Consider the following 17,249-nt stretch of genomic DNA (forward strand, 5'->3'; position numbering starts at 1 on the left):
TATTTGAAGATGCATGTACAAAGACAAAACTTTAGTTACATTCACAAATAGCTTTAATCATTATATTTAACATAGCAAACATTTGACATTATTGTGAATAAAAAGGAATATGGTGTAACACAACACTATAAACAGTTACAATTGTTATTATAAACAACTACAATTATTATTATAAACTCTGGTACTTTTGTATTTCACAATAAACAAATTAACTAAGAAAGGATTTCAATGACACAGTCCAACTCTACATGTACAGTGTATGCATATTTACTGAAATTACTTGTGTGGGTGACATGTTTGCTTTGCTAACAGAAAGTTAAAAGACCAACAATCTCTGGTTTATATGTACAAATGTAAACATAATGGACATCATGTAGTACAAAAATAAAATCAACACCGAACATTAAATTATGGAATATTGACATTTTAAACACTTGTGAGAAGTGTCATGAAACCTTAGAGACAGCTTCTTCATTTCAACCCTTTAATATTAACATTTTTACTGAAAACATAATTTGTAACACGGTAGCATTACTAAGTAGGATTCACTCCATTTCAAAATGGCTGCCACGACTTTTGCAGCCTTGCTATATAATTATTGTATTCTCTCCCATTCATCCATTTTTCCTTCACCTCTCACCTCATACGAGTTACCTTAGAAGGGAATATCAATTGGTGTTGTTGAATTTAAGCTACACAAACTCACTCACTGTTCGTACATGTACCGGTACATGTACATGTACATACATGTATGCATGCATGACATTGTTGACTTATATGGGTGGCATGTTTGACTTGCTATTAGAGAGTGGCAAGATCAACAATCCCACTACATTATTAATTGTGTATGCATGTACAGTACATGTACATTATGTACACATACATTGTACATCTACAGTAATAACAATAAAGAAAATTGTTTGTGTAAAATCTACAAGTATCACAATTGCAACTAAAAAACATAATTATTATTAAAAAATCAACACAAACAAGAACATGAAAAATTAAAAAAAAACAAGATTGAGTAGGATTCCGAACGACCAACGAAAATACGAAATGAAAATTCTACTCTCGTGACACAAATTCTACTCTACATTGCAAGGCAATCTCTAATTCTTAAATAATAACATTAAAAGTACAATGTAGAGTAGAATTTGCATCACGAGAGTAGGATTTTTATTTCGTATTTTTGTTGGTTGTTCGGAATCCTACTCAATCTTGTTTTTTTAAATTTAGTACATGGTCTCGGGCCAAATTTTACCAAAAATGAAAAGGTGAGAATTTTCAATTTTTATTACATTTTCTGATGCATATACATGTACTTATGCAGCGTAGAAAGTTTGCGCTGATTCCGGTCAAGATTAAATTTTTTACGAATTTTTAAAGTTTTTAAAAAATTTGCTCAAAATCCCTGTACAAAAATTGAAAAAAAAGATTGAGTAGGATTTAGTGTGTCAATTCATCAAAAAGTAATGGAAACAAGGACAAGTAGGATTCCAAATGACCAATTATTCCAAACAACAGATTATTCCGAACGACTGACTATACCCATACAAACAAAAATACAAAATGAAAATCCTACTCTCATGACGCGAATTCTACTATACATTGTACTTTTGATGTAATTATGTACTATAAGAAAATGCATATCACCTTATAATGTACATGTATAGTAGAATTTATGTCACGAGAGTACTAGGATTTTCATTTCGTATTTTTGTTTGTATGCATGGGTATAGTCAGTCATTCAGAATAATCAGTCATTTGGAATAATTGGTCATTTGGAATCCTATTGTCTTTGTTTCCATTACTTTTTTGACAAATTGACACACTAAATCCTACTCAATTTTTTTGTTGATTTTTTATATATAATTTGCTGTTATTAGGTTCAGCCAATCTATAAACAACCAGTAAAATGTTAGCTGGTTGCTTCAGAACAAAAAGAATTATTAATTATTAATTATAATTTTGTCATGTACATTATAGTCTACCAATATGTACTGTGCATGTAGAACAAAATTGATTATGATCAAGTAAAATTAATTATCATTGTGGGTATGTAGTTTGAAGGTACAAATCAACCACATCGTATATAGAAGTATACTGCTCCTGTAAATTTATAAATTAGCTAATACACAACCAGATATGCATGTAGTTTTACCAGTGTAGTGATAGCTCCTGGTTTACTCCTTCTGAGAGCTTTAGTCACTTGAAACACATCCACTACACCTTCTGCATTACACTGTTCTAGAGCAATACTCACTGAACAATAGACTCCTGAACGACTCACTGTATCACTACATAATACAATAATTATTATTTTTAATATCATTTCCTTTCTTACCTACAATGTACCACTACTGGCCCTTTCTTTCCACTTTTTTGCTTCTCTCTCACTTCATCAATTATTTTTAGGATTGTGCTTGGCTCTCTAACAACTCCATCTTGAGGCCAATCTGTCACTTGTAATTGTAATACACTTCTGCTCTCTTTATCAATGGAAACTTTGAGTTTTCTTTCTATGTAACCGCTTGCATTTGTCTCACTACTAACTTTCACAACAAACTCATCGTATGTCATTGAATCAATCCAATATTGATAGCAGCAATCCTACAAAGCTTGTAATAGATTCTTGTTCCTTTATTGAACTAATATTATACTTCTTCTCCACATAGCATGATAATAACAGACACTTTACAATCTACTATCATTTTCCAAAAGTCCCTCACAGTGTTCTCCATTGGACTTTGAGCTAAAATGAATGCATTCTTCCCCCTATAACTCTAAGAATGGGTGAGTACAGTACATACATACATGATGGTTGGTACTAACATTGAGGTATGATGCATTTATGTAACCATCAGTCTCTTTAAGTGCTACAATAAACTTGTCAGCTAAGAGTAAATCATGATTATGGTTATTATATTAATTGTCATGCTCTCACGAGGTAAGTAATTATTTGATCTGTTCTTGCTAGCATGAGCTTTGGCAGATTTACAGTCTACATCATTAGGATCCGGAGTCAATTGATATAATAAATTATATTGTGCCTCCAATTTTGTACTATTAGTCTTTCGATTATTCTTTTTTAGTCTCTCTACTGCCAGGCTGTAGTTCTCAATTGGTATCTCGGTCTTTCCACAAATGATTTCCTCTAGCAAAGCATCATGAAGAAACAAATATTGATCCTAGACAGGTATTATGATAATTGAAATGTGACTGTATAAAAAATATTGTCCTTACTAGTGACTGAACCATTTTCATTCTCTGTTGTCTGAGTCTATTAACAATACCAGCAATATCTACTACTTTCTCTTTTTTAGCTTGTTCCAGGGCTATGTCCACAGCAATGAATACACCAGTACGGCCTACACCAGCACTACAGTGGACCAGAATGGTGCCTTTGGAAAGAGACCAATTGTTTATGACTCTTCTGTAGAGGGACATGAAGGATGTAGCATAGTCAGGTACTCCTTGATCAGGCCATGAGGTTAATTGATACTGAATCAGTGTATGACTATCACTAGATTCATCTTGTATCTGTGTAAGCATAAAATGATAATTAACAATTAATTTTCACTTACTGTTATACTAAGTTTGCGGATAAATAAATCAGGATAAGTTTGTGTATTTTGTAAGATTACATTGAATGGTCCAAATTCCTTTACTTCAGATGTTGAGTTAGGCCAGTATTGTCTGCATTTGCTTTTTCCTCCTTCCTTCAGTTTGGTTAACATCACAATAGAGACTGGCCTTTCCTGCCAAATAAGCCGCCAGAAATCAACTAATGTGTCCTTCATTGGGCCTTTGTACAAGTAAGTATATGAAGCAATATATCAGTTAAGAATCTTTCTAAAATTTACCTTGTGTGGTAATAAACTTCTTACTACTACTGTATCCCTACAGTAAATCACAACAAAGTAATTTAGTATAAAAGTTAAAACTCACATCAACAAAATTAGCATTAATATATTCTGTTTGACACTCCAAGTGAGAAAGAGGAGTCAAAATTATCCTGTTGTCATCATCTGATGAATAAATTCATTTAATATACATATACATACATGTACATGTACGTACAAACAGTGATGTTTTTCAATCTGTTCAAAGCTTTATTTTCATTGCTTTTTCCAACATCACATGGCTTTTCTTCATCATAAAGATTCTAAAAATTACATGTACATGTACATGTAATATTCAACAAAACATTTTACTTTGAACTGCTCTTCAAATGCATTGCTATCATAACAAGTTGCTATGTGTGCAGCCAGGTCATCCAGTGATATGGGTAGAGTAAGAGGGATTTGTGGAACAAAGCTGGCAATAGTAACATAGGATATAACACTCTCTAATTCAGTTTCATTAACTAGTGTAGTTGATGCTCGATTTTCTAAATAAACAAAATTTAAATATACATGTATTAAATTATAATGTCAGTAACTTTACCTTGAATTTCTGATAAAGAGCCTTTAATATGATGCTTTCTAGGTTTTGATAATTTTCTCCTTTTGATTGTATACATGATGTGCATAATAATTATAAATGCATTCTATAAACATGTACTTTAATAAAATGGCCACTATCAATAGCACTAAAATTATTATTATGAATCCAGAAGCTGCCAATGAAGCTCCAAACGCATTCTCTGCAAAATAGTAATGAGAATTACATGTAATACAATACAAGTAAAAGAACATACCATCAGACTTAATATTTCCTGCTGCTTTCCCTGGTCCAGATTCTGTAAGGAAATGAATGTTGAAATTACCATGAAAAAAATAATTATTTATACCTGGAGCTTGATGTGGCAGAGTCTCACTAGTAATAACTGTCCATTTTCCACATCCATTAGTAGTGTATGCACGTACACCAAAAATATAACAGGAAGTGTGCTTCAGACCAGTAATGTTAGCTAGTGTACTACTACTGGACACATTATACTGATTCAATGATTGATTATAGATGTCATCATCATTTAAAGTTGAACAGTTATCAGACAGATAACCTATTTCATATGTGATAATGGGATAGTCTTGTGGAATGAAACTGGGTACACTCCATGAAATAACAGACCATGTAGAGCCCATGATGCTTGATAGTGATCCAACTGGACCAGGTACTGAATGAAGACAGTTTTAATGGACAAAAATGGTACACAAAATTACTTACTTATTCCAATCTCTACTACAATAGGATCACTGAAGGGACCTCTTCCAACAGAATTGACAGCAGCTACACTGATGTTATAATCAGTACCAAATACTAGATCATTCAATATGATACATTTCTCAAAACTGGTGAGGTTATAATCAATGCTACTGTTACTGATCAACACTGTATAGCTCATAATTAGACCATTGTGTTTAGAGCAATTGGGGTCATTCCAAGTGAGATTATTCATAGGCTTTATTAAAGTCAAAGAATCAGGCACACCAGTAGGAACTATGAATAAATAAAATACAAATTTAGACATTATTGAATTTTGTACACACTTGATGACATTGTTTCCATTATCATAGAAACAGGGTTAGATCCTCCTAGTACATTACCAGCTATCACAGTGATTGTATAATTCACTCCACTGTGTAGACCTGTTAATGTATAACTGTATGTTGTAGTGGACTGATGAGGAATCACTGAGATAGTCCCATTTCCTAATGATAACTCAGGACAAGATGGAATATAGTAGACTGTGTAATATGTTACATAGTTGCCACTACTGGGAATAGTCCAGCTCAATGTAATATCAGTGGTTGAGACACTTGATACTGAGAGACTAGTTACTGGACTAGGAACTAGAGTGGATTTTATGTGTATAATGACTTATTGCAATAACTTACCATCAAATTTTAATGTAGTAACTGTATTATTGAATGAAGTGATGTTTTCATAAGAGTATACCCTGATGGTGTACGTACTTCTTGGTGAAAGATCTGTTAGCATAATTTCATGTTCTCTAGTTGATGCTACCTTGCTTCTTACGCCACCAGTATAATTATACTCAATTACATATTGATCATTCATTGATGAATTGGTCCATTTTAATTTAATGCTAGTAGCATTTAATATGAACCCTCTCACATTGCTTGGAGGACTTTTTGGTTCTAAAATAAAAATACAAAATATATTAAAGATTAAACCATAACCATACGATGTAATGTCACAGATTGAGTGTAGTTGACTTCTCCAATCATTGCTATACAGGTAACATTAACTGACTTTTCCAGTGGATCAGGATACACAAGTAGTGTGTTTGTGTATGTCAGAGCAACAATTGATGTATAAATTGAAGTTTTCTTTGTCACTCCATTGACAAGCCAATACACATCAGTTGATGGATTTATATTTGAAGGTGTGAGACAATCAATACGGGTACTAACTTGAATAATGGAAGAGACTAGCAGAACTAGAAATTGTATAAAAGTAATTCTACAGGTGAAATAAAGTAGCAAATACTTGGTAAGGTCTGTGCAGTGATTGCACTACTAGCAGGTCCCACTAGTTGCTGATAAGCTCTGACTGTGATGCTATAAGTTGTTCCTCCTCTCAGCCCATTCAGTGTGATGCTACTTCCTTTTACTTGTACTATCTGCACAGTGTCAGTGTCATTATTGACATAGACTACATATCCATCAGCATCAGACTGATCAAATATCCAATAGAGAATGATGGTGTTGGATGTCTTTGTAGCAACAGTGACAAAAGAGGGAGCAGATTTTGGAACTGAGGAGAGTTGATTTAAGCACTATAGTCATCATGCACTTAAGTACATACCTCTCACAGTGTGATATTTATTTCTTTCTACATAATCATTATTGTCTCCATAATTTAAGTAAAATCTATATTTATGATCCCCATTGCTGTTTGCTTGACTCAGTAGTTCACTAGTGATATTTTCTCCATTCCAAGTAACAGTAAGAGTATAATCATATGATCCATTACTCTGGTGTAGTAATACTCCATTACCAATGCTACAACTGTATCCAGACTGCCCACTGCAGAGATCAGCAGTTATTTCAGTACTAGCACCACCAGACTCATAGTACCAAGTAGCACTGTTTAGGAATGAATGGTCTTTATAACCAACTACATTAGCATGTAGTGTGTATGTTTGTGGAAGCATTGTTATATCTGAAGGAGTATCAACTGTAATGCTTGCAATCTCAGCCCATCCTACAATAAATATAGAGTATTAATGACAGTGCTGCAGATACTTACTGAATATATTTGCATAAATAACATTTGTAGCAGAGGCACAATCAGTTGGTAGACAACACTTGTAAAGCCCCTCTTGATTTTCTGATAGTCCAACAGGAAAATAAAGGCTGACAATTGCATAAGGTGTAGTAACATTAGTACATTGAAAGGGGTAACTGTCATCATCATTGTTACAGTCAACAGGATCATCAGGATCACCCACTCTAACCCACTGACCAGTACTTAGACTAGAGCTAGGTAGCACACATGATAGTGAGTCAGAAACTGAATTGACTTCATTCTCATTAAAATATGATCCATTCGAATAACAAGTTTCTTTGTATTCCAAGTATATACCTATAGTCCATGTAAATAATTTTACTTTAGTATTAATCAAAAATACCTTTATGCTGACATAGAAGTTTCATTGTCTCATTAGTAATAACTGTCCATTTTCCATATCCATTATCATTATATGCACGTACACCAAAAATGTAACAAGAAGTATGCTTCAGACCAGTAATTTTAGCTAGTGTACTACCACTGGACACATTATACTGATTCAATGCTTGATTATTAATGTCATCATCATTTAAAGTTGAACAGTTATCAGAAAGATAAGCTATCTCATATGTGATAATGGGATAGTCTTGTGGAATGAAACTGGGTACACTCCATGAGATAACAGACCATGTAGAGCCCATGATACTTGATAGTGATTCAACTGGACCAGGTACTAAAAATACATGTACATGTACACATAAAAGTTTCTCATGATAAATCTAAAGTTACTTATTCCAATCTCCACTGTAATAGAACTAAAGGGACCTCTTCCAACAAAATTGACAGCAGCTACACTGATGTTATACTCAGTACCAAATACTAGATCATTCAATATGGCATGTCTATTAGTACTGGTCAGGTTATAAGCAATGCTACTGTTACTGATCAACACTGTATAGCTCATGATTTGACCATTGTGTTTAGAGCAATTGGGGTCATTCCAAGTGAGATTATTCATAGGCTTTATCAAAGTCAAAGAATCAGGCACACCAGTAGGAACTATAAATAAAATACAAAATTAAAATGTTATCAGAGTTTTTTGTACATACTTGATGACATTGTTTCCATTATCATAGAAACAGGGTTAGATCCCCCTAGTACATTACCAGCTCTCACAGTGAATGTATAATTCACTCCACTGTGTAGACCTGTTAATGTATAACTGAATGTTGTAGTGGACTGATGAGGAGTCACTGAGACTGTCTTATTTCCTGATGATAACTCAAGACAAGATGGAATATAGTAGACTGTGTAATATGTTACATAGTTGCCACTACTGGGAATAGTCCAACTCAATGTAATATCAGTGGTTGAGACACTTGATACTGAGAGACTAGTTACTGGACTAGGAACTAGATGTACATGTAGAATAGATTTCATTTGTAATCACTTATTGCAATAACTTACCATCAAATTTTAATGTAGTAACTGTATTATTGAATGAAGTGATATTTACATAAGAGTATACCCTGATGGTGTATGTACTTTTTGGTGAAAGATCTGTTAGTGTAATTTCATATTCTCTGGTTGATACTACATTGCTTCTTACGCCACCAGTATAATTATACTCAATTACATATTGATCATTTATTGATGAATTGGTCCAGTTTACTTTAATGCTAGTAGCATTTAATATGAACCCTCTCACATTGCTTGGAGTACTACTAGGTTCTAAAAAATGATAATATTAAAATGCCGCAATTAAATTATAATCATACGGTCTAATATCACAGATTGACTGTAGTTGACTCCTCCAATCATTGCTATACAGGTAACATTAACTGACTCTTTCAGTGGGTCAGGATATACAAGTAGTGTGTTTGCGTATGTGATAGAATCAGTTGATGCGTACATTGAACTATTCTTCATTGCTCCATTCACAAGCCAGTTAACATCAGTTGATGGATTTATATCACTAGGTGTGAGACAATCAATACGGGTACTAACTTGAATGATGGAAGAGACTAGTAGAACTAGAAATAATAATAAAAGTATTCTACAGGTAGCAAATACTTGGTAAGGTCTGTGCAGTGATTGCACTACTAGCAGGTCCCACTAGTTGCTGATAGGCTCTGACTGTGATGCTATAAGTTGTTCCTCCTCTCAGCCCATTCAGTGTGATGCTACTTCCTTTTACTTGTACTATCTGCACAGTGTCAGTGTCATTATTGACATAGACTACATATCCATCAGCATCAGATTGATCAAATATCCAATAGAGAGTGATGGTATCAGATGTCTTTGTAGCCACAGTGACAGAAGAGGGAGCAGACTTTGAAACTGAGTAAAATTAAAGCTATCAAGGACTAAAGTATGAGCACATTTATGTACCTGTCACAGTGTGATATTTATTTCTTTCTATAACGTTATTATAATGAAGGTAAAATCGATATTTATGATCCCCATTATTGTTTGATTGACTCAATATTCCACTAGTGATATCCTCCCCATTCCAAGTAACAGTAAGAGTATAGTTATATGATCCATTATTCTGATTTATTAGTATATTACCAATGCTACAATTGTATCCAGACTGTCCACTGCAGAGACCATCAGTTATTTCAGTACTAGCACTACCAGACTCATAGTACCAAGTAGCGTCATTCAACAATGTATTATCTTTCTGACCAACTACATTAGCACGTAGTATGTATGTTTGTGGAAGAAGTGTGACATCTGAAGGAATATCAGCAATAATGCTTGTAATGTCAGCCCATCCTAAAATAAAAGCAATATTGACAATGCTTTATGCATGTACATGTACATAATAAAAATATGTACATCAGAATTGAAGTTGCCTTGGGTATTTTTCAGAAATTTGGAGTTTTTAAAAATGGTCATAACTCAAAAAATTGAAGTCGGAATTTGATCAAACTTTCTACACAGCATAAGTACATCAATATGTATCAGAAAATGTAATAAAAATTGGGGGGTGATTTTGGAGCCGACTTTTGGAAAAAACTATGGGCTATAATAGCCTTAGGTATTTTTCGGAAATTTGGAATTTTTGAAAATGGTCATAACTCAAAAAATTGAAGTTGGAATTGGATCAAATTTTCTAAACAACATAAGGACATCAATATATATATCAGAAAATTTAATAAAAATTTGGGATGATTTCAGAGTCAATTTTTTGAAAAAACCATGGGCTATAGTACAGGGAATTTTTCAGGAATTTGGTGTTTTTAAAAAATGGTCATAACTCAAAAAATTGAAGTCTGAATCCACTCAAACTTTTATGCAGCATAAGGACATCAATATATATTAGAAAATTTAATAAAAAATTGGGGTGATTTTGGAGCCAATTTTTTGAAAAAAACCATGGGCTATAGTACAGAGAATTTTTCAGAAATTTAGAGTTTTTAAAAAATGGTCATGACTTGAAAATTGAAGTTGGACTTTGCTCAAACTTTTTCCATAGCATATATAATCAGAAAATGTAATAAAATTTCACAAAAAGAAAAAAAGATAAATTTGCACTCAATTTTATATTATCAAAATAATGCTTCTCCTGTATGCTTAACTTACCAAGAACTGTAATGGAAGTATTAGCGCTAACTGATGTATTCCTGAGATACATATAACTATTAGGAGCAGTCACTTCAACATTACAAGTATACATTCCAGTGTCGTTAGCATTATCCAATGGATTGAACATTAATGTTGCATTATAATATAATGTATTGATCATATTGAGATCCACAGTAATAGTAGCATCAGATGAACCCATAGGAACATTAGTGTTATTATGAGTCCATTGATTAGTGACAGTCACTGGTATAGTAACAAATAATGGATCTAACATTATGTCACATTTGATGAAGAATGATATTCCTGCATAAAATGTATCATCATGTTCCTTTGATATAGTAACAATCACTGGTGGGACTATTAGAAAATAGAAAAGTTAACAAAAATAATAACAAAAAGTGGTGACATTGCTTTGAAAAGGGTCAATCAAACAAACTATAATTATTTCATTGATAATATCTTAGTGAAGCATTTTTGCTAACTTACATTCAACATTTAAAGTAAAGGCATCATTAGCTTCTTGGTTATCATAAGTAGCAGTGTTAGAATCATCAGTGTTATTAAAACCAGTGACATTAAACTCAGCCATACATGTGTACATCGCGCCATCTTCAAGTATTACTGGTTCCAGCATTAGAGAATAATTAGTAACTGAACCATCATTATCTGTTGTGATACTGTATGGTCTATTTAAGTTAGAGAGCGTCTCCATATCTGTCTGATTTATTTTAATGAAAGTAATTGATGGTGTTACTGCTAATCTCTCAACTGTTGTTATGGTACACGTTAGAGTTAGATTCTGGCCAAATTCAACTGAGCCAAGTGTTGTAAATTCTACTTTCAATGAAGGAAGACCTAATGGAAAAGAGAAAGTGCAGAGTGAGCATGAGGAAAGGAAAGAGAAGATATCATGAAGCTAAACGAAGTGAAGATCAATCTTACTTGCAACAGTGACGACAAAAGCAGCATTTCCAGGCTGACTTGATGAGTTGTTTGAATTGATAATCATTTGACAGGTATATGTTCCACGATCATCGTTATGACCGATATCAATAGGTTGAAACAATAGCATGCTTACAAGACTGTTACCAGTTGGAGGTGTCACTTGACGTCTTGTATCATTAGTTGGTATTACATTACCACTAGGATCAGTCCATACTACACTAGCAGTTACTGGTGTATTTACTATTGTAGTGTTTACTGTAGCTGTACAGGTTAGTAAGTAACTTGTACTCTCATATATTGGACCAGTTGGTGGATCAGCAACTATTGATACACTGGGAGGAGGTACTAAAATGGAATAATGTGTAGGTGAAATAAGTGATGCCAATTTTGAACAGTTAAATCAGTCCCTAGTAGGTTTATGTTAAGACTGACCTTGGCCTGTTATTGGATATGGAAGAAGAAAAGTGACTGCAAGTACTGATAAGAGAAATAACCAGGACACCATAGTCTTAATCTTAAGCTTGTACACTTCAATTTCAAGCAGATTTAATGATCTGCTTGTTGAAAATGTCTGTGTAAAAGAAAGGAATCTGTATAATAAAAGTAACAGTAATTAGACAGTCAAAAGTACCTGTTAATGTTATAGTAACGCGTAGCGTTACTAAGTAGCGCCCGGTCATTATGGCGCCACACTTTGTGCCTTGATCTGGAGACTCTGTTGGTACCAATGCATGCAAATTCAAGTATATAAGATCATAGCTCATGATACTACATATCTCAGATATCTGGCTATCCCTCTAAAATGAGTATACTAAAAGGGCCAAGGCAGTTTGGCTATCTGCCATTTTGTTAATTAGCACGTAATAATACTAGCAACAATAATGAATTGTGTGATTATTAGCTCCATATTGTACCCATAACAGCACCTCTCCTGAGAATATGATCCCATCTACAACTGTCTTGGCCACAAAATTTTTATGAGTGTGCAGATACAGGAGATTTTATTTCAAAGAACTTATTTATAACTATCTAAATCAAACTATTATGCATTCAGTCATGGCATGCATTCAGTCATGGCATGCATGCAGTCTGTTTGTTATGATAAAACTGCTAAGTAGCTATACACACCAAATTAGAAGAGTTATTACAATGAAGTAGTATCAGTCAGCTCATATACATTTTCATCATTCTCTTTTTCATGAAGACTAGCAGACTCTAACCAACAGAATAAAGTATGATTGATAGGTAACAACAAACAGATTGAATTAATGTAATACCTGTAACAATAGGCTCAGTAGTAGTATTTTCATATGTTGTACTACTAGTGTCAGCAGCACTTTCTCTTGCAACAAGCAGATCAGGTTCATCTAATTGTTCATAAACCTGATCATCTCCCATTCTTTCATAGACTCCATCTTCATTTCTATATTGACACATCCAAGGAACACTTGCACAATAGTATTATTACTCACTCTGTGGCTGTATTCTTGACAATATCAATCATACCATATCCTGCATTAGGTGTTACATCAATGTCATCAGTTTTACTACTATTATAAGTTAAGGCATACACTAATAATGGTTTAATTTCTTTACCTTATATTATAATTCTTTGATCTTTTCCTATAAATTATTACAAAAATGATACTAACAATGATCAACACCAAAGCAACTATAATCAAAACTGAAACTGTTGCTGATATCACCGAAATAGTAGAATCAGCACTAGTAGCAGTAGTAGCATTGTTTGATGGAGATACTGTATATGGTATCTTTGATGTGAATGTAGAATCAGTACTGGTAGTAGTAGTACCAGTATTGTTTGATGGAGATACTGCATAAACAATTAAAATAGCAATGTCATTTTGAAAATGTTTACTAACCTACAATCACAGCTGGTCCTTCAATTAGTCCTACATCACTCAATAGCAATACACTAATACTCACAGTATAAGCTAACTGTGGTTCAGTATCAGTTATATTAACTGATGTGGTATCATAAGCTACTGATATAGTTCTTGTATTAGTTTGTCTTAATGTACTGCTAGTGCTACCATCATCAGGAGTTAATCTGATACTGTATACAAAGAATCCTTTAGCTTCTTCTAGTGTCACTGGATCCCATGATAACACTATTGTATCTCCTATTCTCATTGCTTGTACATTAGAAAGTGATACTGTAACACTACCTATACATAAAATGACATATAAATTCATTCATCAACATTATCATTATATTTTACTATCGGTTTTAGTGAACACAATAGCAGTTTCTGATTTTCTCTCACCAACTTGATTGGCTGCTACAACTGATACATAATAAGGTACTCCTGGTTCTGGTAGAGTGGTAATAAATTATAATAATAATTTTTACTCTTATACTTACTCAATCCACCATAAATTAATGCGTATAATGCTTTATCAATCATGAATGAAGAATATCTTTCACTAGTAATAGCATCAGTAGCTATTCTAATAATAAAACCAGTGATTTCTCCATTAGGATGAGATGGTGGACTCCATGTTATATTGATAGTAGTTTCATTAAGAACTGGTACAGTATAAGCTACTGTTAAACTATTAATGACAACTGGAGACACTACCAGATGAGGTGAACTAGGAACTGTGTATTGTATTTTAATAAATGAATCATAATAATATACTTACTGTCTGGTAGTGTTCTTCCTCCAGTAGTAGCCACTGGTCCAGCTCCAATGATTGTACTAGCACTAACACTAGCAGTGTAATTCTGATATGGACTGAAACCATCAACTAATTGTGTGACTGTAGTTTGATTGACAGATACAAGTATTGTATAGTTATGCATTGTCAGCACATCTTGATTGATGACATTCAGTGAATAGTTGATAATTATTCCATTAGGAGTAGCTGGCTTAGTCCATGTAAAAGTAACTGCAGTTTTGTTGGGTATTGAAGTGAAATTTTGAGGAGTGTCAATTGGTCCTATAGTAGAATACAATCTAAGGCAAATAATTTTATGACTGTTTGATGAATAATGAATACATGTCCATGATAATTTAATGTACATTAATGCACATGAACAACAATATGCATATGTACTTACTATCTTGTGCTGTTTTTAAAGTACACTGGGTTGAAGGTCCTTCTCCTATTACATTAATAAATGACAGAGAACAAGTGTAACCAGTAAAAGGCATAACATCAGTAATAGTGAACATTGTATTTGTTGAAGTTTGTGTTGGGCTCAATCCATTGACTGATACACTATTAGTATTCATACATGTTAAATTATAACCAACTGGTGCTCCATTTTGATCTATTAGTACTGGTGCAGTCCAAGTAATTGTAATAGAAAGAGGTAGAAAAGTTGTATTAATACAATTCATTGGATAACCTACTGGTACTATAAAGATAATGAAAAATTAGGGAGAGTGTGTGTGTAGATATAGAAGATCAAACAATATTATCTAAAAGTCTTCTGACTTACATGCCATCAGTGTAGTAAAATTCATCACTCCAGTGTGAGTTGTACCTAAACAGTTGCTAGAATTAACTGTAAATTGATAAACATTGTCTTCTTCAAGACCAGTCAACATTATCATGATAGGTTTATCAACAAAACTAGAACTCATCCTAGTTAGTGAAACTGTTTTTGTTGCCTGAAATAGTTGTCCAGTGTAACTGATGCTATAATTTTCATTTGCATAAGAAGTTTTTGGTATTATAAATGATATATTAGCACTTGTTGTTCCAGGAATAGTTGTTACAGATGCAGCTGCAAAGGGTGGAATAGTACCTGTATAAAAAATTAAAAAAATAAATCCAAAGGCTATAAACACATTATGCTCATCAAGAATGTATTTTAAATAAATAAAATAAAAGTTTTGTAGATATAACGTTGAGGTATTCTATAATGCAGACAATTCCTAATTAAACTTACAGCTAGTATTCAATGTAAACACATCACTAGCCTCTTGATAGTCATAAGTAGCAGTGCTAGGATCATTGGTATTATTAAAACCAGTTACATTAAACTCAGCCATACATGTATACATTCCAGCATCTTCAAACCTCACTGGATCCAGTATTAGAGTATAGTTAATAACTGGACCAATATCATCCGTTGTGATACTGTATGGTCTATTTAAGTTAGAGAGCATTTCCATATCTGTATCATTCATTTTAATCAAAGTAATCAATGGTGTTACTACTAATCTCTCAACTGTTGTTATGGTACATGTTATAGTTAGACTCTGACCAACTTCAACTGAACCAACTGATGAAAAATCTACTGCCATTGGAGGAAGACCTAACAAAAAATAATATGATCAATAAGTAAAAAACAATAAAATTAAATAGAAAAGAGAAGAGAGAATAAGAGAAGAGAGAAGTATTTTTTGTAAATTACTTTCAACAGTAACAGGAAGGATAGCATCAGTAGGTTGACTTGATGCTATTAATGAGTTACCAGAATTGATGATCATTTGACAGGTATATGTTCCTCCATCATTATTATGACCAGTATCAATAGGTTGAAACAATAGCATGCTTACAAGACTGTTACCAGTTGGAGGTATCACTTGACGTCTTGCTTCATTAGTTGGTATTACATTACCACTAGGATCAGTCCATACTACACTAGCAGTTACTGGTGTATCCACTATTGTAGTGTTTACTGTAGCTGTACAGGTTAGTAAGTAACTTGTACTCTCATATATTGGACCAGTTGGAGGATCAGCAACTATTGATACACTGGGAGGAGGTACTATTAAGGAGAATATTACTTTAAATATTCAAAATATTGATTAAAACTGACTTTGAACAGTTAAATCTCTGTTAGTACGATCTACAATACCAAATACTGTAATTGATGCTTGACAGTAATATTGTCTAGCATCAGTTGTCTTCACTGGATCAAGTGTAAGTACACTGGTGAATATATTTCCATTTCTAACAACAGGTACTAGTGTAGCATCATTGTTTTCACTAGTCACATCTTGAGATGCTTCTAAATCATAAGTCCATCTGACACTAGTAAGATTCTCAACAAAATTAGGAGGTACAACTATAACACAAGATAAATTGAATACATCACCAGCAACAGGAACAGAAGGAATATTGATACTTATATCAACATGATTAATATCAAACCCTATCAAAATAAAATTAGAAATAATAATATGTTTTAATTCACTTACTTGCTACAGTTAATGTAACTGCACTGCTATTATCATTCCCTGCTATTATAAAAGGAGTATTAGGAGTCACACTAACTGAACAATTATAACTAGCACCATTATCAACTTCATCTCTTAAACTATTAATACGTAACACACCAGTGTACTGATTATTAGTCATAACTGGAGGACTGATAGTAAAATCACTTCCATTGGTCAGTACAGTGTTATTTCTCCTCCAACTCATAGTAACACTAACACTAGTATCAATATATTGACTGATGTCAGCTATACACATAACATCAAGAAACTGTCCTTCTGCTAGTTCTCCATTTACTAAATGTCCAGTAGCAT

At 33.2% G+C, this 17,249-nt stretch overlaps 4 protein-coding genes across 4 annotated transcripts in view; all 4 read right to left on the bottom strand.

Annotated features, from left to right (window-relative positions):
• The window catches only part of LOC109581467 (protein sidekick-1-like), a 7,543-nt gene extending 7,482 nt beyond the window's left edge, over nt 1-61 (bottom strand). Inside the window, exon 1 of the mRNA XM_019995592.1 lies at nt 40-61. Within this exon, the coding sequence (XP_019851151.1) occupies nt 40-61 (22 nt within the window). The remainder of the gene's footprint in view (nt 1-39) is intronic.
• Nucleotides 62-1,919: 1,858 nt separating this feature from the next.
• Nucleotides 1,920-5,649, bottom strand: LOC109581491 (receptor-type tyrosine-protein phosphatase alpha-like). Its single transcript, XM_019995641.1, has 18 exons — nt 5,493-5,649; nt 5,170-5,442; nt 4,793-5,119; nt 4,700-4,741; nt 4,564-4,645; nt 4,447-4,505; nt 4,215-4,390; nt 4,081-4,165; nt 3,949-4,028; nt 3,864-3,900; nt 3,585-3,805; nt 3,244-3,540; nt 2,945-3,188; nt 2,833-2,894; nt 2,661-2,783; nt 2,345-2,610; nt 2,162-2,297; nt 1,920-2,109 (listed from the first exon to the last, which is right to left on the bottom strand). Exons 1-18 carry the CDS (start codon nt 5,515-5,517, stop codon nt 2,047-2,049), a joined length of 2,598 nt encoding a protein of 865 aa, XP_019851200.1. The 5' UTR covers nt 5,518-5,649; the 3' UTR covers nt 1,920-2,046.
• A 403-nt stretch (nt 5,650-6,052) lies between these two features.
• Nucleotides 6,053-12,416, bottom strand: LOC109581468 (uncharacterized). Its single transcript, XM_019995593.1, has 15 exons — nt 12,368-12,416; nt 11,734-12,081; nt 11,278-11,646; nt 10,789-11,148; nt 9,592-9,978; nt 9,274-9,540; nt 8,746-8,931; nt 8,310-8,600; nt 8,074-8,259; nt 7,601-7,933; nt 7,219-7,554; nt 6,775-7,173; nt 6,457-6,723; nt 6,220-6,406; nt 6,053-6,104 (listed from the first exon to the last, which is right to left on the bottom strand). The coding sequence occupies exons 1-15, from the start codon at nt 12,414-12,416 to the stop codon at nt 6,053-6,055; spliced, it is 4,017 nt and encodes a 1,338-aa protein (XP_019851152.1).
• A 319-nt stretch (nt 12,417-12,735) lies between these two features.
• LOC105312503 (uncharacterized) overlaps nt 12,736-17,249 on the bottom strand; it is a 20,343-nt gene continuing 15,829 nt past the window's right edge. The window contains exons 21-25 of the mRNA XM_019995594.1: nt 13,620-13,925; nt 13,333-13,570; nt 13,209-13,286; nt 13,014-13,159; nt 12,736-12,951 (exon numbers count right to left, since the gene is read on the bottom strand). Of these exons, the coding sequence (XP_019851153.1) occupies nt 12,881-12,951; nt 13,014-13,159; nt 13,209-13,286; nt 13,333-13,570; nt 13,620-13,925 (839 nt within the window). The 3' untranslated portion in view covers nt 12,736-12,880. The remainder of the gene's footprint in view (nt 12,952-13,013; nt 13,160-13,208; nt 13,287-13,332; nt 13,571-13,619; nt 13,926-17,249) is intronic.

Source organism: Amphimedon queenslandica, unplaced genomic scaffold (assembly GCF_000090795.2).
Source record: "Amphimedon queenslandica unplaced genomic scaffold, v1.1 AMPQUscaffold_13437, whole genome shotgun sequence".
Taxonomy (NCBI): Eukaryota; Metazoa; Porifera; class Demospongiae; order Haplosclerida; family Niphatidae; genus Amphimedon; species Amphimedon queenslandica.

Excerpts from the sequence above, each read along its gene's own strand:
- LOC109581468 (XM_019995593.1), bottom strand. The coding sequence starts at position 12,416 with ATGACCGGGCGCTACTTAGTAACGCTACGCGTTACTATAACATTAACA. Across the intron at positions 11,149-11,277 it reads CTTTACTTTAAATGTTGAAT|TCCCACCAGTGATTGTTACT; the intron begins GTAAGTTAGCAA and ends ATTTTCTAATAG. Across the intron at positions 8,601-8,745 it reads AACAGATCTTTCACCAAAAA|TAACTAGTCTCTCAGTATCA; the intron begins GTACATACACCA and ends TTCCTAGTCCAG.
- LOC109581491 (XM_019995641.1), bottom strand. The coding sequence starts at position 5,517 with ATGATAATGGAAACAATGTCATCAA. Across the intron at positions 4,166-4,214 it reads CATTTGAAGAGCAGTTCAAA|AATCTTTATGATGAAGAAAA; the intron begins GTAAAATGTTTT and ends TGTAATTTTTAG. Across the intron at positions 2,895-2,944 it reads ATCAAATAATTACTTACCTC|CTGACAAGTTTATTGTAGCA; the intron begins GTGAGAGCATGA and ends ATTTACTCTTAG.